Genomic DNA, 18,076 nt, shown 5'->3' with positions numbered 1-18,076 from the left:
ATTCCTAAGGTCAGAGCAGATACCATAGAAGCAAACACTTTATGAGAAAAAAAATGTTCCATAGAATTTTTTTAACATATTCCACAGACAGCAGAGGAAGCCTGAAGAATAAGTTCATCTATCTACAGTAAAAAGGAAACATTTGGAAAATTATATGCTCTAATGTGAATGTTGTATTTCCCTAACCCCTAGCACAACAGACAAAACAGCCATGCCAGAGGACAACCACTCCTTGTCAGTCGAGTTTGTGCTCACAGGGTTCTCAGATCACCCAGAGCTGAAGACTCTGCTGTTTGTCGTGTTCTTTGCCATCTATCTGATCACCATGGTGGGCAACCTTGGTCTGGTGGCTTTGGTTTGTGTGGAACGTCAACTCCACACTCCAATGTACATCTTTCTTTGCAACCTGGCCCTGATGGATTCCTGCTGTTCCTGTGCCATCACACCTAAGATATTACAGAACTTGTTTTCTAAGGACAAAATGATTTCCCTCTATGAGTGCATGGGACAATTTTATTTTCTCTGCCTTGCCGAGACTGCTGACTGCCTCTTGCTGGCAGCGATGGCCTATGACCGCTATGTGGCCATCTGCAGCCCTCTGCACTACCACACCAGGATGTCCAAGAGACTGTGCATTCAGATGACCGTCGGAGTCTACATAGTTGGAAATGTGCATCCCATCATTGAAGTATCATTTCTACTGAGGTTAACTTTCTGTAGGTCTCATCAAATCAATCACTTTTTTTGTGATGTTATTCCACTGTATAGACTCTCCTGTGTTGACCCTTATATCAATGAGCTGCTATTAGTTATTGCAGCAGGATCAATCCTAGTGTTAACGATTACTGCAGTTCTAATCTCTTACTTCCAAATCCTTTTTACAATCTTTACAATGAAGTCCAAAGAGGGAAGAGGCAAAGCCTTATCCACTTGTGCAGCCCATTTTCTCTCTGTGTCAATATTCTATGGTTCTCTTCTCTTCATGTACACCCGACCAAGTACATTTAAAGAAGGGGATAAAGATGTACCCGTTGCTATTTTTTATACCATAGTAATCCCTTTATTAAATCCTTTTATTTATACTCTAAGAAATAAGGAAGTGATAAATGCTATAAAAAGAATTATGAAAAAAGAAGATTTTGTAGTATTGTAAAACAAGTATCAACCCCATGAAAAATTGGTTTCAAATTGATAGTGTAATTTTTTCTAAGCCAAGGGGTACTAACAAAGTAAAAAATAGCCACTTTGTATATAAAATACCGAATTATGAAAACACAATAATTATTAAACTGAACCAATTAATTATATAGAGTAAAAGAAGTTCTGTCAGAATGTATTTATATTTTTCACCAAATCTAATAAATAATATGGATAAAAGTATACAAAGGTAGCCTTCATCTAATATTTTTAGTAAACCTATACAATTTCAAAATGTAATCCTAAATCCTCTGGCACATTCCAAGATCGAATATTTGTCCATACTTAAGCAACCTCAGCTTTAAAAGTAGGTTACTACAATTTTATTTTAATTATCATTCAGTTCATTCATAAGTTTCCAACATTTATGAAGTGGCATGTATATATGATGGTGATTTACATGTTATTTTAAAAATTAATTTGCTATTGCTTCTCGGCCTTTTGGCTAAGATCAAGTGTAAAATTAATTTGCTGATTTGTTCATTGTATATGACTGTGAGATTGCTAGATATATCTATTCAATGAAACAAGTGGTTTTTAAAATCTGTATTAGTAGTATCTGTTTTAATCAATTGACGCAGTAAAAATCTGTACCAATGAAAATAGCTGATATACTAAAATATTTAGCAAGAAAAAACAATGTAATTCAGGCAAAATGGTGATAATAGTACATATATCAACAAAACTATTCATCACTAAAAGTTTAACTGTGAAATAAAAATTATTTTCAGAAATTTCATTCGTAATAAGCTGGTAGGCTCTAAGCTAGTTTTTTACGTATATGAACTACAAATACATGCATCATTTTGACATTTTTATTTAAGGGGGGCATAACGTTATACTTTTGAAATACTATTCACTTGAACAAATGACCCAGGTAACCCTTAATAGTTGAAGTTCGAATTAATATCACTTTTTATCCACATACCTTGCAGTTCAAAAAAATGGAAGGTCTAATGTCTGTGATGATTAATTATTAGCTAACATCAGAATAAAGTATCTTAAAATGGGAAATAAGTGATATCAACTGATGGAGAAAAATAGAATTGATCATGATCAGGGCTCCGGTTAAGAAAATCAATGAAGGAGCTCTGTGAGCACCAAGGCAATCCACAGGAAGCAAGCTGGGGAAATAGCTCAGGGTGGACTGGATCCAGTACTGAGAACTTTGAACGCCACCCTAAGAAAGCTGAGTTTATCCAAAGGCACCAAACTGTGGAGTCTCCTGGGAGCAGAAAAATATCATTCTGTCCTTCAGAAAATTGATCTGATGGTTGAATGAGAGGAGGCTTGAAGAAAGAAGGCTAACTTCACTCATTCGTATGCTAAGCACTGACAGCTGAAGCTTGAGAACAAGTGAAGCAAAAAGAACTGGTACGTGCATCTGAGTGACAACTTTAAAAAAAGACAACATTGTAAATGTGGAAATGAAGAGGCCCATCTTCTTACTCTATCAACCATATTTTTCATTATATTACTATTAACTAATGCCTGAATATTTGAGCTTTCAGTGAGTATCCCCTTTAATATTTTAATGTCATTCAAAATTTCAATAGTTTTTATTTTGAGTGGTTAGTCAATCATGTTAGCTTCTTGTTTAAATTTCTAATATGATTCATGCCAATAAATACAATTCACAAATGAATAAAAACTGTTTAGACTACAATATTCTTTATGATATTATAAATGTCTTATGATTAAAAATACCTTGTAAGGTAAAATTACTTTTTAAAAGTATGAGAGAAAAAAAGGGTATAAAAGTATCCTAAAACTGAAACTTTTTAGAAACTCTTAAATAAGTGCTGTGCTTGATTTTAGTGGACATTTTTAGTTGTTAGAATTATATTTATTGATCTATCCCTTTTCTAAAAATACTATTTTTGTTAAGTATTTCTGCATTTCTCTCCCAAATCCATAGAAATATATGTTTTGAGGAAAGTGTGTGACTTATTTGTTGCCAGTGAGATCAAAGGATGATATTTTGGAAGATCCTTGGAAATTAGCTTACTTTATTATTACAGACAGTCACATACAGATTTCTCTCTCTCTCCCAATCTCAGTATAATGGTATATGGATATAAAATCCAGCACAGCTTACTTCTTCTTCTTCATTGGAGGAAAATCAAGAATATAGTCTTGAGCCCATCAGGATGGTTCAGTTGCTAAATCCTTGCTTTGCATGCTCCAAGATCCAATATGGGTGCCAGTTCACATCCCGACTGCTCCACTTCCCATCCAGTTACCTGCTTGTGACCTAGGAAAGCAGTTGAGGACAGCCCAAAGCCTTGAGACCCTGCACCAATGTGGGAAACCAGGAAGAAACTCCTGGCTCCTTGCTTTGGATCAATTCAACTCTGGCAGTTGTGGTCATTTGGGGAGTGAACAAACGGATAGAAGATCTTTCTCTCTCTATCTCCTCTCTGTAAATCTGCCTTTTCAATAAAAATGAACAAATATTTTAAAAACATAATTATTATCCAAATAATAACTATTTACAAAAGAACATGCTTGTTCAAATAAAGACACAACTGAGGGAATCAAAGAAATAGACCTCTAACCTCTGAAATAAACAGTCACTCCTGATCATAATAAATATTCCTCTTTTTAAGTTTATTTGGCAAGAATGCTTTTTCTATAATTTAATGACTAATAATCATGTCTCTCTCAGCTGATAGCTGTCCTTATATTTTATTTTAAACTAATCATCAGATATATATTTGAGCTTAAAAATAACTTTTTAGCTATTTCTCATTATATCAGTTAAGTTGTTCAGTGTCATTACCATAATTTAATTCCTAATAACCTCACTTTAAAATTTGAGGGGAAGATATTTCATGAGTTGTCCACAGAGATACAGTGGTGGTGCTGAAACTGAAACCAGGTTATCAAGCTTCAAAAATCATTACCTTAAACCCTAATCCATATTATATGTTTTATAAACTAAAGTAAAATTATAGAAAATTTCATTAAGAATTTAAACTGTGAAGTAGGCAGAAAACATATAAATTCATTTTGAAAAAAAAAGATGTTGCTATGGAAAAGCAGAGAGAATTATACAACCAACTTCTTAAAGCCAATTAAAGAAGTGTTAAACAACTGAAAAATGACCGTTAAACAATTATTCAAATTTCACACATTTTCCTATCCACAAGTGAATATACATACATATAGCAGACAGATGTATGTATGTGAAGATTCATGTGACACATATGTACCTACATGTACACACATCATGGATACAGTTCTTCCTCATTATCTATCGTATTTAGCTTCAAGAACCCACTGAAGACATGAAATTCTGAATGAACAAATATTGTACATAAAATGAACAACTATTTGCACAACTGTATTCATCTTTCTGTATATTTTGAATCATTTTGGTACATTGTAGAGTTTGGCCAAGAACATTGTGAGTTTTGTCAAGAAGAAACTCCACATAATGTCATTTGTTCTGAATATTTTTAATCAGTAATTGGCTGGATTTGCAAATGTGGAACCCACTGGAGTCAATATGATAAATATATACACATTTATTACATGTGTTATATGGGTATTTATTTTATATAATACATATACTTATCACACATACAGTTCTGAAATACACATGCTATGAATATAAGTAAATCATGTGTACAAGCAAAAATTTAGATATATAATACATGCAGCATAGTATCTATAAAACACATATCATATTATAATACAATGCCTACACTTAATTAAGACTTCCATAGTGTTTACCTAGCCTTTTCCTTCAGTTCTAGTAAACTATCTAGGATACAATATTGTACTGATATTTAGTCTTCATGTCTTTAGGCCCTTCTTGGATGCAGTAGCATTTCAGCCTTTCGTGGTTGTTGGTGTCTTCAAAGTTTAGGAGATACAGGCCATGCCACTTGTAAAATGTCCCTAAGTTTGGATTTCTCCAATTATTTCCTGATAATTAGATTGCATTTATCAGTTTTTGGCAAGGGGAAGATCACAAAGGCACATTAACATGTTCATCATTTACTATCAGTGGAATATTCTATCATTGCCATAGGTACTTTTCAGAAAAGCAACAATGCCTGGAATCTTGAGTTCACAGCCTCTGGTGCCTGAAACCAAGGTCAAACTCCATGGGCAAAGGTCTGCAAGTGGACAAAAGTGTAAGATCAAAGTTGAGGCCTGTGGCTTACGGTCTGAGATTGATCAGTGATCCAGGACCACAGAACCTTGTGCTTTAAGAATATTTTTGAGACAGTCAGGTACTGACTACTAGAGAAATGGCACAGAAACAGAGAAGAAAAATGAGTAGTTAGCTCACAACCAAATTGAATTTATTAAGGATTAATAAACGGACAGGCGTGGTCAGCTGCCAACCATGTGAAGCGAAAGGCACACAGCAGAGGCACGGTCTCCCAGCAAGCTGGGCCTTTAATAATTTGAATGTGTTGGATTGAGGATTGGGTGAGCTTGAGGAAATGGGGAAGTAGGTACAATCTAAAATAGCTTTTCACAGGCATTTCAACCTTGGTAGGTTTTGCTCCTTGGGCAGTTGAAAGGGAATGAAAAAGCTGGACTGATTTATTGAAATCTGGTTTCATCTTCAATGCTGTTCAGCAGCATGCCAAATACAATCAGTTTCATCTGGAGCTGAGATAGAAGTCGGGACCATGCACATGGAGGATAGGACAGTACGCTGGAGCCTGCAAAGGACACCTGGTACCATAACAGGGGACAGAGGACAGAGGGCAAAACAAATCTACAACAACCCCAGCAAAGAGTTGGCAGTGAATACTTGGGCAAATGGAGACTCTAAGGTGGACTATGTCGGCCAGTGGAGTCTGAAGAGATTTCACCATGATTGGAGTGGCAAGATTGGCAGCAGAGTCAACCAACCTTCTGAGCCTGGCTTCAGGTGAAAAACGTGGTGGTAAAACAGACATAAGAGTTCCAACTCCCAAATTCATGAATGCATATATATGGGTGTGCGGGTGTATAAACACTTTCTCTTTCTAAGCTCCAAGAAAACCAAATGCAGCTCAGTCAAATACATTCACACATCACAAGATTTTCTTGTTTCCAACTCAATCCATCAATTGAGGATTTGTCCAACCATATCTGCATGTTACATGCATTTTTGAAGGTACATGTACATGTCCCAAATCATGGCACTGAGCACCAGTGTCATGTTCTAGAGGAGCTCTTTCCAAACTGTGGTCCCATGGGACGTTTGAACCCATTTCAGCCTTTACTTAATCTCTTTATGCCACCATTCCTTTGATATCTAAAGCCTTGTTTAGTTTCTGTTGGCTGATGTTCAATCTCTCTTGTTCTTTCTCTCCTTGGGTCTGGAGAATATGTAAAGGCATTGCTTCTTCCAGTTTGGTTGTTACATGTCATCGATACAATGAAGGATATTAACTACTTTTATGGGTCCATAGATTTCCTAAGTTCTTTGAGGTTTCAGTGTCATCCTATTTCTAGAGATTCCCAAGACAACTCCTGGATAATTAAACCACTGACTGCTGCTCAGTGACATAGTTTTTGCCAGCCAATGTCCATTTTTCCAAGTCACTGAGTCCTTCTTCATAGCATAGGCTCTAACTGTTACATCATTACAGTGCTTCCCCATCCTGCTCCCACCTGAAATGCAGCAACAGTCACTGGGCAAAGTGTAATAGACAGGCTTTATTGAAAGGGTGCAAGTTATGGGGAGAAAAATTCACCCAACGAATACTTTTAAAATCTGTACCAATATATAGGGAGCAGACAAAAGTAGAGATTTGTGTAAGATTATTTTTTAAAAACAAAACTAAAATATAAAGAAATAAATGCATTATTAAAACTTTCAGAAAATATAAAGCATAATTAAAATGTGTATTGATTTCTTGATGCAAATCAACAGTATGCTATTTTGGGCATTAATTGTCCCAAAAATGAAATATGATAACTTGATACAAAATTTATGATTTAATATTGATGAATATTAATAATGACAGATTAATCTTTATAAATATTTATTAATTCTTTTTTTACTGGAAAGGCAGATATCAGATTTATGGAGAGGAGAAACAGAAAGATCTTCCATCCACTGGCTCATTCCCCAAATGGCCAGAATGGCCAGAACTGAGCAGAGCCAAAGCCAGGAGCCAGGAGCTTCTTCCAGGTCACCCATGCAAGTGCAGGGTCCCAAGGCTTTGGGCCATCCTCTAATGGTCTTCCAGGCCACAAGCAGGAAGTGGAGCAGCTGCAACACAAACCAGCACTGATATTGGATCCTAGAACTTGCACATTAATCTTTTTTTAAGCTCACTTATCATAAAATCATAAAACATTTCTTACAAAAAAGTGCTACATTTTACACAATGGTCTGAACATATGCCAGGGATATGTGGACTTTTCTTCCTTATTCACGCCCACCACCCCAAATGTTACAGTGACCACAAAGCAAGGTGTTCATAATAATTACATGAGCAGGAATTTTTTTTTTTTAACCACCAATAGTGAACAAAAAATAAATCTACTTGCTCTGCTATTGTTTTAAAATTTCAATGTTAGTTTTTGCATGCCTTTCCTTAGTTCCAAACCCTGTTTGTAGGGAATAAAAACATTATGGTAAACACCAAAGATTTTCACTATACCTCAAATGCAGAACACCTATGAAGCAGAAGAATATTGGCTTATGTAACAGAATCAGATCTAAAAACAACAACAACAACAACAAAAGATGTGGGATTTCTTCAGTTCCTTAGTAGTTTTTTTTTTTAACTAAGTGTTTTTTTTTTTAAAGATTTGTTTATTTTTATTGGAAAGTCAGATATACAGAGAGGAGGAGAGGCAGAGAGGAAGATCATCTGTCCGATGGTTCACTCCCCAAGTCGCCACAACAGCTGGAGCTGAGCCGATCTGAAGCCAGGAGCCTCTTCTGGGTCTTACATGTGCGTGCAGGGTCCCAAGACTTTGGAACATCCTTGACTGCTTTCCCAGGCCAGGAGTAGGGAGGTGGATGGGAAGCGTGGCTGCCAGGATTAGAACCAGCACCCATATGGGATCCTGGCATGTTCGGTGCCGGTTCCGATCCTGGTGGTCCCATTTTCCATTCAGCTCACTGCTTGTGGCCTGGGAAAGCAGTTGAGAATGGCCCAAAGCGTTGGGACCCTGTACTCTTGTGGGAGACCTGGAAGAGGTTCCTGGCTCCTGGCTTCAGATTGGCACAGCTCTGGTCATTGCGGTCATTTGGGGAGTGAATCATCAGACAGAAGATTTTCCTCTCTGTCTTTCCTCTTCTCTATACATCTGACTTTCCAATAAAATTAAATAAAAATCTTTAAAAAAAATCCAGCCAAATCTTTAGGAATAATTAACTTGTGTAATAATAGGTCCACCCAAGATCACCATATGAGCATTTAAAATGCCATATCCATCAAGATTTTAGATTTCTCAAAATAAATGTCTTTCAGAAACACAAAACAACAATAACAACAAAAACAAAGAAAGAAAAAGTCATATCCAGAGCCACCCTGTGACTCTGGCATTCTGAAGGGCTCCATGTATCTCTTACCAAGTCTTATGTTTCATCAGCACTGACTAACCATTCCATTATAACATCTCCTGATCTTCCTCTTCTGTCATATGCCAGTACATTCCCCTAAGTAGCAGTGGAGGAAGAAGAAGATTCCAAGCTCCACTAACACTTCAGCCACTTCATCATAATCTCTTCCAGATGGAGGCATGGCATGCCCACCATTTGGGGACATACATATTGGATGCTACAATAACTAATAACAATCTGTATTTTGTGTATCAATCAATTTCATAATGTTACTTCATTATAAGATAAAAATCTATTATTTGAGCTAATTTGTAGGTTTGCTTATGCTGCTAACATTTACTTTTTACATTTTTACTATTGGCAAGTTCTAATCTGCTATTTCCTGCCATCAGGTTGACTTGTCAACTATGTGAATCTAGACTTTGGTGGACTGGAAATAGTGACTCTATACACTCATCTCTAGGCATACCACTTACATCCCTTCCACAAAACATTCTTTCTGGGATAATTTTAGTCTCCCCATCCACTTTTAACTCAGTAAATCTGTACTGAATTGGGCATTTCTTGTTGGGACAGTTTTACTTTATCAATAAACCTTTTTCAAAGCACAATTTTATCTCTCTAAATAATTTATTTTCATTTTAGTGGGAAGACAGAAAAACACTGAGAAATATCCTTCATCTGTTGGTTCATCCATCCCATGATCATATCTGAACTGGGCCAAAACCAGGAGACCAGAACTCAATCCAAGTCTGCAATATGGATACCAGAGATCGAATGTATTTGAACCTCCTAGAGCATGCATTTTCAGGAACTGGATCAAGAGCAAAGTTCCTAAAACTCAAATAAGATATAACAGTAATGAAATGTAGGCATTACAAGCGGTACAAAATGCCTACCTCATGCCATTTAATTTTAAATGTAGCCTGTTCACCTCTAGGGTCATATTCACTGTTAAAACTTTCATTATTCTACTTGCTATGAAGATTAAATTATATTTTTAAACTATTTTTGTACTATGATCAGGGGAAGGGGAAAATCATGTGTTACACCATGAAATTGTTCTTGTATTAGAGGAAATAAAGATTCTATTCCATAACTAGACATGCTAGTGTTGTATGTACCTTAAGGATTTAAAGTTTTTGAGTTTGTGCCTAATATCTGAGGCTAATTGGGGAATAAAGTGAATATTTAAAAAGAGCCAGGCCTCTGGGGAATCGGGATCTGTGCTGGTATACCTTATCTTTGCATCTGTAAGACAGGCTGTAAAAACAGCAGTTTTCACCAAACTCCTGGGTGACCTTCCAGGTCTTAAATTGACTTATTTGTGGATGCTTCTACCCACAGACTTAAGTAGGCAATGGGTCCTGTGATCTTACAGCTGTGTGTTAGTTGGTTCAGTCCGGGGTAGAATGGACTCTGGAGACAGTGCAGACAGACTCTCAGTGTCTTTCTCTCAGTGCATTTCATCTGCATGATGTTCAGCAGAATGCCAAATCTGTTTAACTTCATCTGGAGCTAAAGTAGGAGAAGGAACAAAATGGGGATTGCCCCAGGTCAAGCTATAGAACTGAATCGGGCAGAAGATCCCTTTTGATACTTACAAGGATTCTCCAAAAATGATCCCACATACTCCGGAATCCAGAGAAGGACATGTGGAACCTAACCAGAACTTTCAGAATGACAACTTCTCCCAACAGGAAGACGGGCTTAGGTTTTACAGTTTGAGAGTATGTTGAAGAGGACAAAGAGGAGAGTCAGAAAAGAGATCCTGTTGTTGCCTTGAGAGGAGCTATCAGATGGGTGGAGGTTCTCTGTTGGGTCAGGGTCACAAAGAAGATAAGGGCAAGAACGATGGGGTGGAGCATTTGCTAAAGGTTTTTGGTTTTGTTTGGTTTGGTTCCTGGGGAGAATGGGATAAAGAGAAGACAAAGGGGAAGAGGCAGGTGGACCAGATGATTCAGATGTAGGAAATTTTTTGGTCAAAATTGCCAAATTCTGACCATTTGGAATCATTTTCTAGTTCCTACTGCAGCCAAGTTTTGGTACAAAAATAAACTAGTCCTTTGAGCCCATCTCCCATTTCAGGCCTACCTTCAGCAATTTTTAAAGAGATAGGCCATGGGAAATCTGCCAAAATGTGAGAAACTTTGGAGCCCATGGATTAAGCAAAATGCGGCCTGAGTGAGGAAAGGTGATTTCTTCACGAGCCATCTCTTGAGAAAAGTCACATCCAACTGAGAGTTGAAGTTATGAGTCCTCTAAGATGACAGTAAGCCAGCAAGCTGATGAGTCCCCACCTGAGACCCCTGTTCCAGTTCTACATTACAGAAGATGAGCATTGTCCACATGGTGAGAACCAACTGAGCTGCCCAGACTGGACACCTCAAAGAAGGCAAACTAAACTGATCCCAAACTTCAGGTCTACAAGGAGATGAACTGGCCCGATTGGGAGACACAGGGGCTGGAAGGAAGTGAACGGGCCATGAGCATCAGCCCCAGTTTATCTGTGCTAACAAGACCTTCTCTCGCCAATCCAAAGGGCAGAGAACTAAGACCAGCTTTACACGTTGTGGTAATATCTGGCAAAGGCTCTGGCTGTACACTCATTGTGGAGTGAAAAAGGACAGACGGATGAGAATGTGATAGATATAGGCGGTTTTCAACTCACATGGGGAGTTCTGAAGAGATACCGTCTTCTTCCTCCTAATACAGTCAGGAGTTGGGAGTGTCAATCTCCCTCCACCAAGGAAAGGCACTTGCTGGAAAATTGTTGACAAAGAACAGGATAGATGATGCTAGAATTCCCTATCAGGCAGTCAGTATCCAGTATCCACCTGGGGCATTTTGAATCCCATTACATTTTTTTTTTTTACAATCTTTACATAGTTAATTGGGCAAAAAGGTTCAAGGGCTACAGGAAAGTGGGTAACATTATTATTTCCACATTGTTTCCTTGATGCATTTGAGGTAAAGGGGGATATTGAGAGAGAAGCCGCACGCGGTTTCCCACCCACCCCAAGTCCTGCATGTGGGGCATGCTCTGAGATACTTGCTCAAGTGATTTCGATAGTTCACCAGTTATGCATCCCTGCCAATCTCGCCTCTCCAAACACGATGAGTTCATTGAAGAATCCACTGATTGACATAGTCCATCATAGCGTCTATTTGTCCGGTATTTTGTTGCCAACCTGTAGCTGAGGTGGTTGATTAACTTGTTCCATCTTCTGTCCTTTAATGGTTAGGGTTCTGAGTCTGGCATTTCAATTGGGGAGATCCGCAAAGAAACTTCATCTGAGCTGATCCCAGGCCAGATGTACAGGGCACCAGCAAGTACCAGCAAGTACACCAGCAAGTACAGGGCCCAGCACAGTCCATCACCCTGATCAGCTGGTGATTGCAATTGCTGGGTTGGTTCTGTTTTCAGCCCCACCTTCCACTGGAACCAATGGGTGTTGCAGGCCAGCCTGATTCTGCACAGCGCATACTCGGCCCTCACCTAAACCAGTGCGAACTGCAGCCTCGTGAGAGCGACCCACAATAACCCCCACCAGGCCTGCCCCCTACCCTGATTTGCCAGTATGTGTAGCAGACTAGTCCAGTCTGTCCCACATCCCCCTTGGCTCTCGTACATGGCAATTGGCATTGAAGCTTAGATCCATCTAACCAGCTCAACAATCAAGCCCTCACTGGTGATGTTCAGTGCCTCTCTGTCTAGCCACCCCAGCCCCGTTCTAGTTTTCATGCCCTCCCGTGGTAGTGGTAATCCAAGAGGGAGGAGCCCACTATTTCCCTCCCAGGTCTCTCACTCCCAGATTGTGCACTTTCCTGGTGGTTTTGCAGTTTAACTTGACAGAATTAGCCCCCAGTGCCAGTTTCTGCCAGCTGATGCTGCGGCTAAGCCCAAACAACCCTCGCCCACTCCAATTTTGTTTGCATGAGTAGGAATAATCAGCCTAGCCTGGCTTTTCCCTGATCTAGTCCACATGAGGTGTAAAGGTGTTGTAGCCCTGCTTAGTCTGGTCTGCCCCCCATCCCAGCTCATGCTCTCCAGTGGGAGTAGCTGTCCAGCAGGGGAACCACCCCTTATTCCCCTGCCGGCTCTGCCCCTTCCCTTCCTGGTTCTTACGTGTGCTGAATGGGCACTGCAGTCACATCTGGTACAGACAACCTCATCCTGGCATTCTGTATAATTGACTGGTTTTTATCATGACTGAACCTGGCTTGACCCTCACTCTGCACTGGTACTCGGATTTGCCAGTGATGATGTGAACTGATTCAGTCTGGTCTGCCCCCATCCATGCCTAATGTAAATCCCACTACATTTTAACCTTGGCCAGGTCCTCACAGTGCTCACCTTCCTGAAAGTTTTATTTATTTTATTGAAAAGGTAGAGATACAGAAAGAAGGAGACAAAAGAAAAAGATCCGTCTGCTGACTCCCTCCCCAAGTGGCTGCAACCTCCAGCCGGAGCTGAGCCAATCCAAAACCAGGAGCTTCTTCTGGGTCTCCCATGTGGATTCAGGGTCCCAAAACCATCTTCTAGTGCTTTTCCTGGTCACAAGCAGGGGGCAGGTTGGAAAGCGTAGCAGCCAGGAGATGAATGTGGGATCCTGGCACATCCAAGGAGAGAATTCAGTCAATAGGCTATTGCACCAAGCCCACATAAACTTCCTTAAGGCAAAATATTTGCATAAATTACTGTGGTGGGGAGTTGGGAGCCAAGGAGGTGCCTGAATGAGAAGTTTCAATACCATCACCCCCCACAGAGCCCAACATGAACAGCAGTTAAAAGACCACGTCACCTTCAGAAGAGATATAGATGCCAGGTGAGGCACCACCATGCCTTGTTTTGTATAGTAATAAGGAAAGTTACATTGAAGAAAGCAAGAAGGAACAGCTGACCAAATCAACCCTCCTCTAGCTCTATGGAATTGGTATGGAGAAAGAGAACTGCTACTTGGCAGAAGAGGAAACTGAGTACCCATGTCAGGTGAACTGTGAAAAAAATGCAGTCAGGTGGAACCTCTTGCCATTTGCTCCCAAGCTTGTAATTGTGGACCGAGTCTCTGGAGTCTCTACAGCCAGGCAGCTTTGGAAACCCTCACTGTACTATTAGCAGAAAGTAAAAATCAAGAAATAGTGGGACCAGCATAGAATCATGCCCTGGGCCTGGCACAATGATCCATTTAGTTAAATCCTTACCTTGCAAGCACCAGGCTTGGGAAATCTGTGGAGGATGGGCAAAAGCCTGGGAACTTTGCACCTGCATGGAAGACACAGAAGAAGCTCCTGACTCCTGGCTTTGAATCAGCTCAGATCTGAACAGTGTGGTCCTTAAGAGGGTAGACCAGTAGATGGAAGATCTTTCTTGCTCACCTTCTTTCCACAAATTTTATCTGCAAAGAAAGAAGAGAAAGGAAGGAAGGAAGGAAGGAAGGAAGGAAGGAAGGAAGGAAGGAAGGAAGGAAGGAAAGAAGGAAGGAAGGAAAAAAGAAAGAAAGAAAGAAAGAAAGAAAGAAAGAAAGAAAGAAAGAAAGAAAGAAAGAAAGAAAGAAAGAAAGAAAGAAAGAAAGAAAGAAAGAAAAGAGAAGAAAAGATCCATGCCTGATAGCAACCGAAGTCCTGTACCTGTAGGCCAGTGCTACCAGAGCCTCTAGACTTCCCTAACATCAGGCTAAGACCTGTATTCCAGTGATCAAACTCATTTGGTATGTGTCACTGCCACTATCTGGTAGACCTGAGGGACACCTCCAGACTGCAATGGGGCCCTGTGATGATATGATTCACTGAAAGCAGGCCTGTTGTTTTAGCATGCATCTCCAAACTTGGGCAAACTTGGGCAGACACAACCAGACATAAGACTGCTTCTTACAATCAGTGTTAGATTAGTAAAGCCCAATGCTAAACAGAGCCTGTGGTTTCTACTTTAAGCAATTGCCAGCAGCAGATGGAATATCTGAACTTGCCCAATATCAGCCCGAGGCCTACAACCTGATGATATGGATGTGTTTTGGCACATAGAACCACCAACTATATGATGGTCTAGTGTGCACCCTCAAGATTGCTCAGGACCTGGTTGGTGACTGTGAAGCCAGGTGTGACACCCTTAATATTTTCCTTTTTGGTTTGAGAGGCTTCATCAATCACTCTTCCTATATGCCTGGGAAGACAGCAAGAAATCACAGGACTGTTTTTGTGATTCTGTGTAGGCTGTTAAAATCTAGCATTAAGAGGATCTTGAGGGTCCCTATTCTAAGAACTGTACCTGCTGACATAGCCTCTGGACTAACTTGGTGTCAAGCAAGGCTCTGTGGTCCTGGGTGAGCAGCCAAATCCAAGCTAGCAACACATGTTAAGTAGTAAGCCCACATTAGGTAGTAAGCCCACTTAGCAAGAGGTAAAGCAAATCTTGGTGAAGTCTTGTCCTCCTTGTGGACTGCACTGGTATTGGTGGGCAATGGATCCCAGGTGTGATACATCAAGAAGGTCAAGGGGTATAAAGTGTATTCAAAGAGATAAAGACAGACAAATCACCAAAATAACAAAATGTATGTACTATGTTCTATATGTACTATATTGTGAAGATACATGCTTCTGCAAATGGACATTCACTTCTTCCAACCACATTTGTGGGAAGACCACTTTTTTGTTCACTGAATTATCCTAATTCCTTTGTCAAAATTCGTTTGGTTATATTGGTGTGAACCTAGTCTGAGCTCTCCTCTCTACTTCCTGTATCTACATGTCTATATTCTTTTTCTTTTTAAATTATGTGCTGTATTAACTACTATAGTTTTAGAGAAATTTGGAGAGTAAGTAATTTGACTTCTCAAACTTTGTTTTTCGATGTCAGGTTGACAATTCTGTATTTTTGCCTTTGTTTTAGAAGCTGTAGAACTAGCTTGTTGATGATTAATAATAATATTGTGAACATTAAAATACAGGATTGCATATACTCTCATTTTTCTTAGTTATGTAACTAGGAGTACTGAGTTACCTAGTAACTCTATGCTTAACCTTGCAAAGAAATGCCAGAATGGTTTCCAAAGGAGCTATACCATTTTCCAGTCCCGATATTAGTGCTTCAGAGTTCAATTTTGCCAAGTCCTCAGTTGATATTTGTTATTTTCTGTTTTTTTCTGTTATATTCATTAGGGCAATGCAGTAGCTCATTTTACTTCATTTTTGATGACTACTAATCATGGGAAGAATGTTGTATGGTATTTCTCATTTGTTTATAGTATGTGTAGAAATAAATATTCAGACCTTTTGCCATTTTTGTAATGGGATAATTTGTGATTTTGTTTTTTGAGTTTTAAATATTCTGAATGTATTTTAGATGTAAGAACCTTAATTTTCACGTATTTTCTCCCATTTTATTAATTTTCTTCTATTTTTAAGTTATTTATAAATGTGAGAACTGATTTCAAGAAATTTATAGATTCAGTCCTAAGAATATAATGATAATGCTCTCACTTCCTCTCTCCCTCTATCCTTTCTTGCCTTTTTTCCTTTTTTAATTTTTGCATAATGTCTCTTTAATTTATTTTATAATCACAGGCTTAATGCTCCACTCAATCAATTTGTTTTTAAGTAAGTTAAAAGAAGAAAGACAAAAACCTTCTTTTTCTGTGTTTTCTCTCAGTCTTGGCTGTTCTATTTATCATCAAAATAAGAAATAAAAATAGCTTGATACTTGCACTCATGTAATACTTCATACAGGTGCTTTTCTACTTAAAAACAATGAGGTTATTTTACACAGATAAAATCATTGTTAAAGTGAAAGCAACATAAATCATAAACTCATTTAATATGCCTGACTTACAGAACATGATAGCTCAGCCTAGCCTACCTTGAACGGGCTCTGGATACATCATCTGTCACTAGTCTTCTGTCCAGTGTCACAGCATGTTGTAGGAGTCTGTTTCCACTTGTCTTCATTTGCCTGACCGGAAGCTTTGGCTCACTGCCATTGCCCAGTTTTGAGAGGGAGCATCATACTGCACATCACTAGCATGAAAAAAGATAAAAATTCCAACTTTTATGTACAATTTCTCCTGAATGTCTACCTATTTTATACAATGCAAAGCTGAAAAATTGAAAACTAAATCATTGTATTAGACAGCCATACTAATACTGACATTTATATCAGTATTCTGTATTAATGTAAATATGAGAAAATTTCTCTAGCAAAGCATTAAAACACTTTTAAATAGGCAATCAGTGTGGTCTTAGGTGTTGGTTTTTATTTTTGCTTATTTGTTTTTGCCCCAGATGACAAAATATTTAATGTTAGTTTGAGACTACTCCTGGAAAAAGAAATGTCCAGGGAGAATCATTAAATCTGTATCAATAAGATTCACTTTACCTGGTTAGCTGGGACAATTTGCTTAAATTGATAATACCCACTGAACTTTTTGGTAAGCATGGATCTCCTCACTGGAGACTTTATTAAAAGTTTTACCTTTAGAGACTGGGATTTGGATAAGTTCCATAAGGCAAGCAGGTTTTGTTTTGTTTGAGAACAATGCACAATGGACATTATTAGGAACTGGATGGGGATTTCTGGCAAAGGTACAGTAGTGTGACAAAATGAGAAGAGTATTCTGCTGAGTCTTCCCTTTGGGCCACACACATCATTAGGAGCAAGAGATGATGTTTATTTTTTAAGTTTAAAGATTTCATGCTATAAAACAGATCTCTAAATTAAATCTCTCCAGAAATTTTGTTACTGAACATCATTACTTTTATTAAAGAAGTCTACCACAATCAAATCAATGTTAGAAAAGTTGTTCTAGGTACCTGTTCCTCTGAGGTTTCATAAGGGACCTCCACAGACATCAGCTTCACAATGAATATGGTTACTCCAGAGAAGGAACTTAGAGCACTTGACTTGAATTTCTGCTAACACCAGTAAATCACAACCATTTAGTCAGTAAGTCTTCTTTGCCCTATTTCTCTTGCAAATTATTATGTAAACTTCCACCGACAAAATCATTTCATCATCATAATATGGCTGCTTGTGGAAGACAGACTTCTCACAAGTTCGTTGTTATACAATAACAACCAAACCCCAAAGCTTCACTTCCGAGGTGACTATTTGTCAGACTGGTAAGTGTTGGGGTTTGAACATGATTTGACTCCTGAAGCCATGCAGACAAACTCAAATGTCATAGGTTAATGATATTAACAAGGTAGACACTTCATCCTCATAGGATGTTATTTAAGTGGGACTATTGGGAGGTCTTTAATCAAAAGCAATCTTGCCTGGGAACATATCCAGGACCTGCCTGCGTGCGACCAACAGGGTGGGTACATGATAAGGTAAGGATGTTATTCAAG

At 38.8% G+C, this 18,076-nt stretch overlaps 1 protein-coding gene across 1 annotated transcript; it reads left to right on the top strand.

The window, feature by feature from the left end:
* The first annotated feature begins 211 nt into the window (after window positions 1-211).
* Window positions 212-6,460, top strand: LOC121156948 (olfactory receptor 5K3-like). Its single transcript, XM_040980926.1, has 2 exons — window positions 212-1,141; window positions 6,362-6,460. Exons 1-2 carry the CDS (start codon window positions 212-214, stop codon window positions 6,458-6,460), a joined length of 1,029 nt encoding a protein of 342 aa, XP_040836860.1.
* The last annotated feature ends 11,616 nt before the right edge of the window (window positions 6,461-18,076 follow it).

Source organism: Ochotona curzoniae, unplaced genomic scaffold, assembly GCF_017591425.1.
Source record: "Ochotona curzoniae isolate NIBS_2020 unplaced genomic scaffold, NIBS_Ocur_1.0 contig_3498, whole genome shotgun sequence".
Lineage (NCBI taxonomy): Eukaryota > Metazoa > Chordata > Mammalia > Lagomorpha > Ochotonidae > Ochotona > Ochotona curzoniae.
Note: the sequence above shows the minus strand (reverse complement) of the source record. Positions and strands in the feature narration are given on the sequence as shown.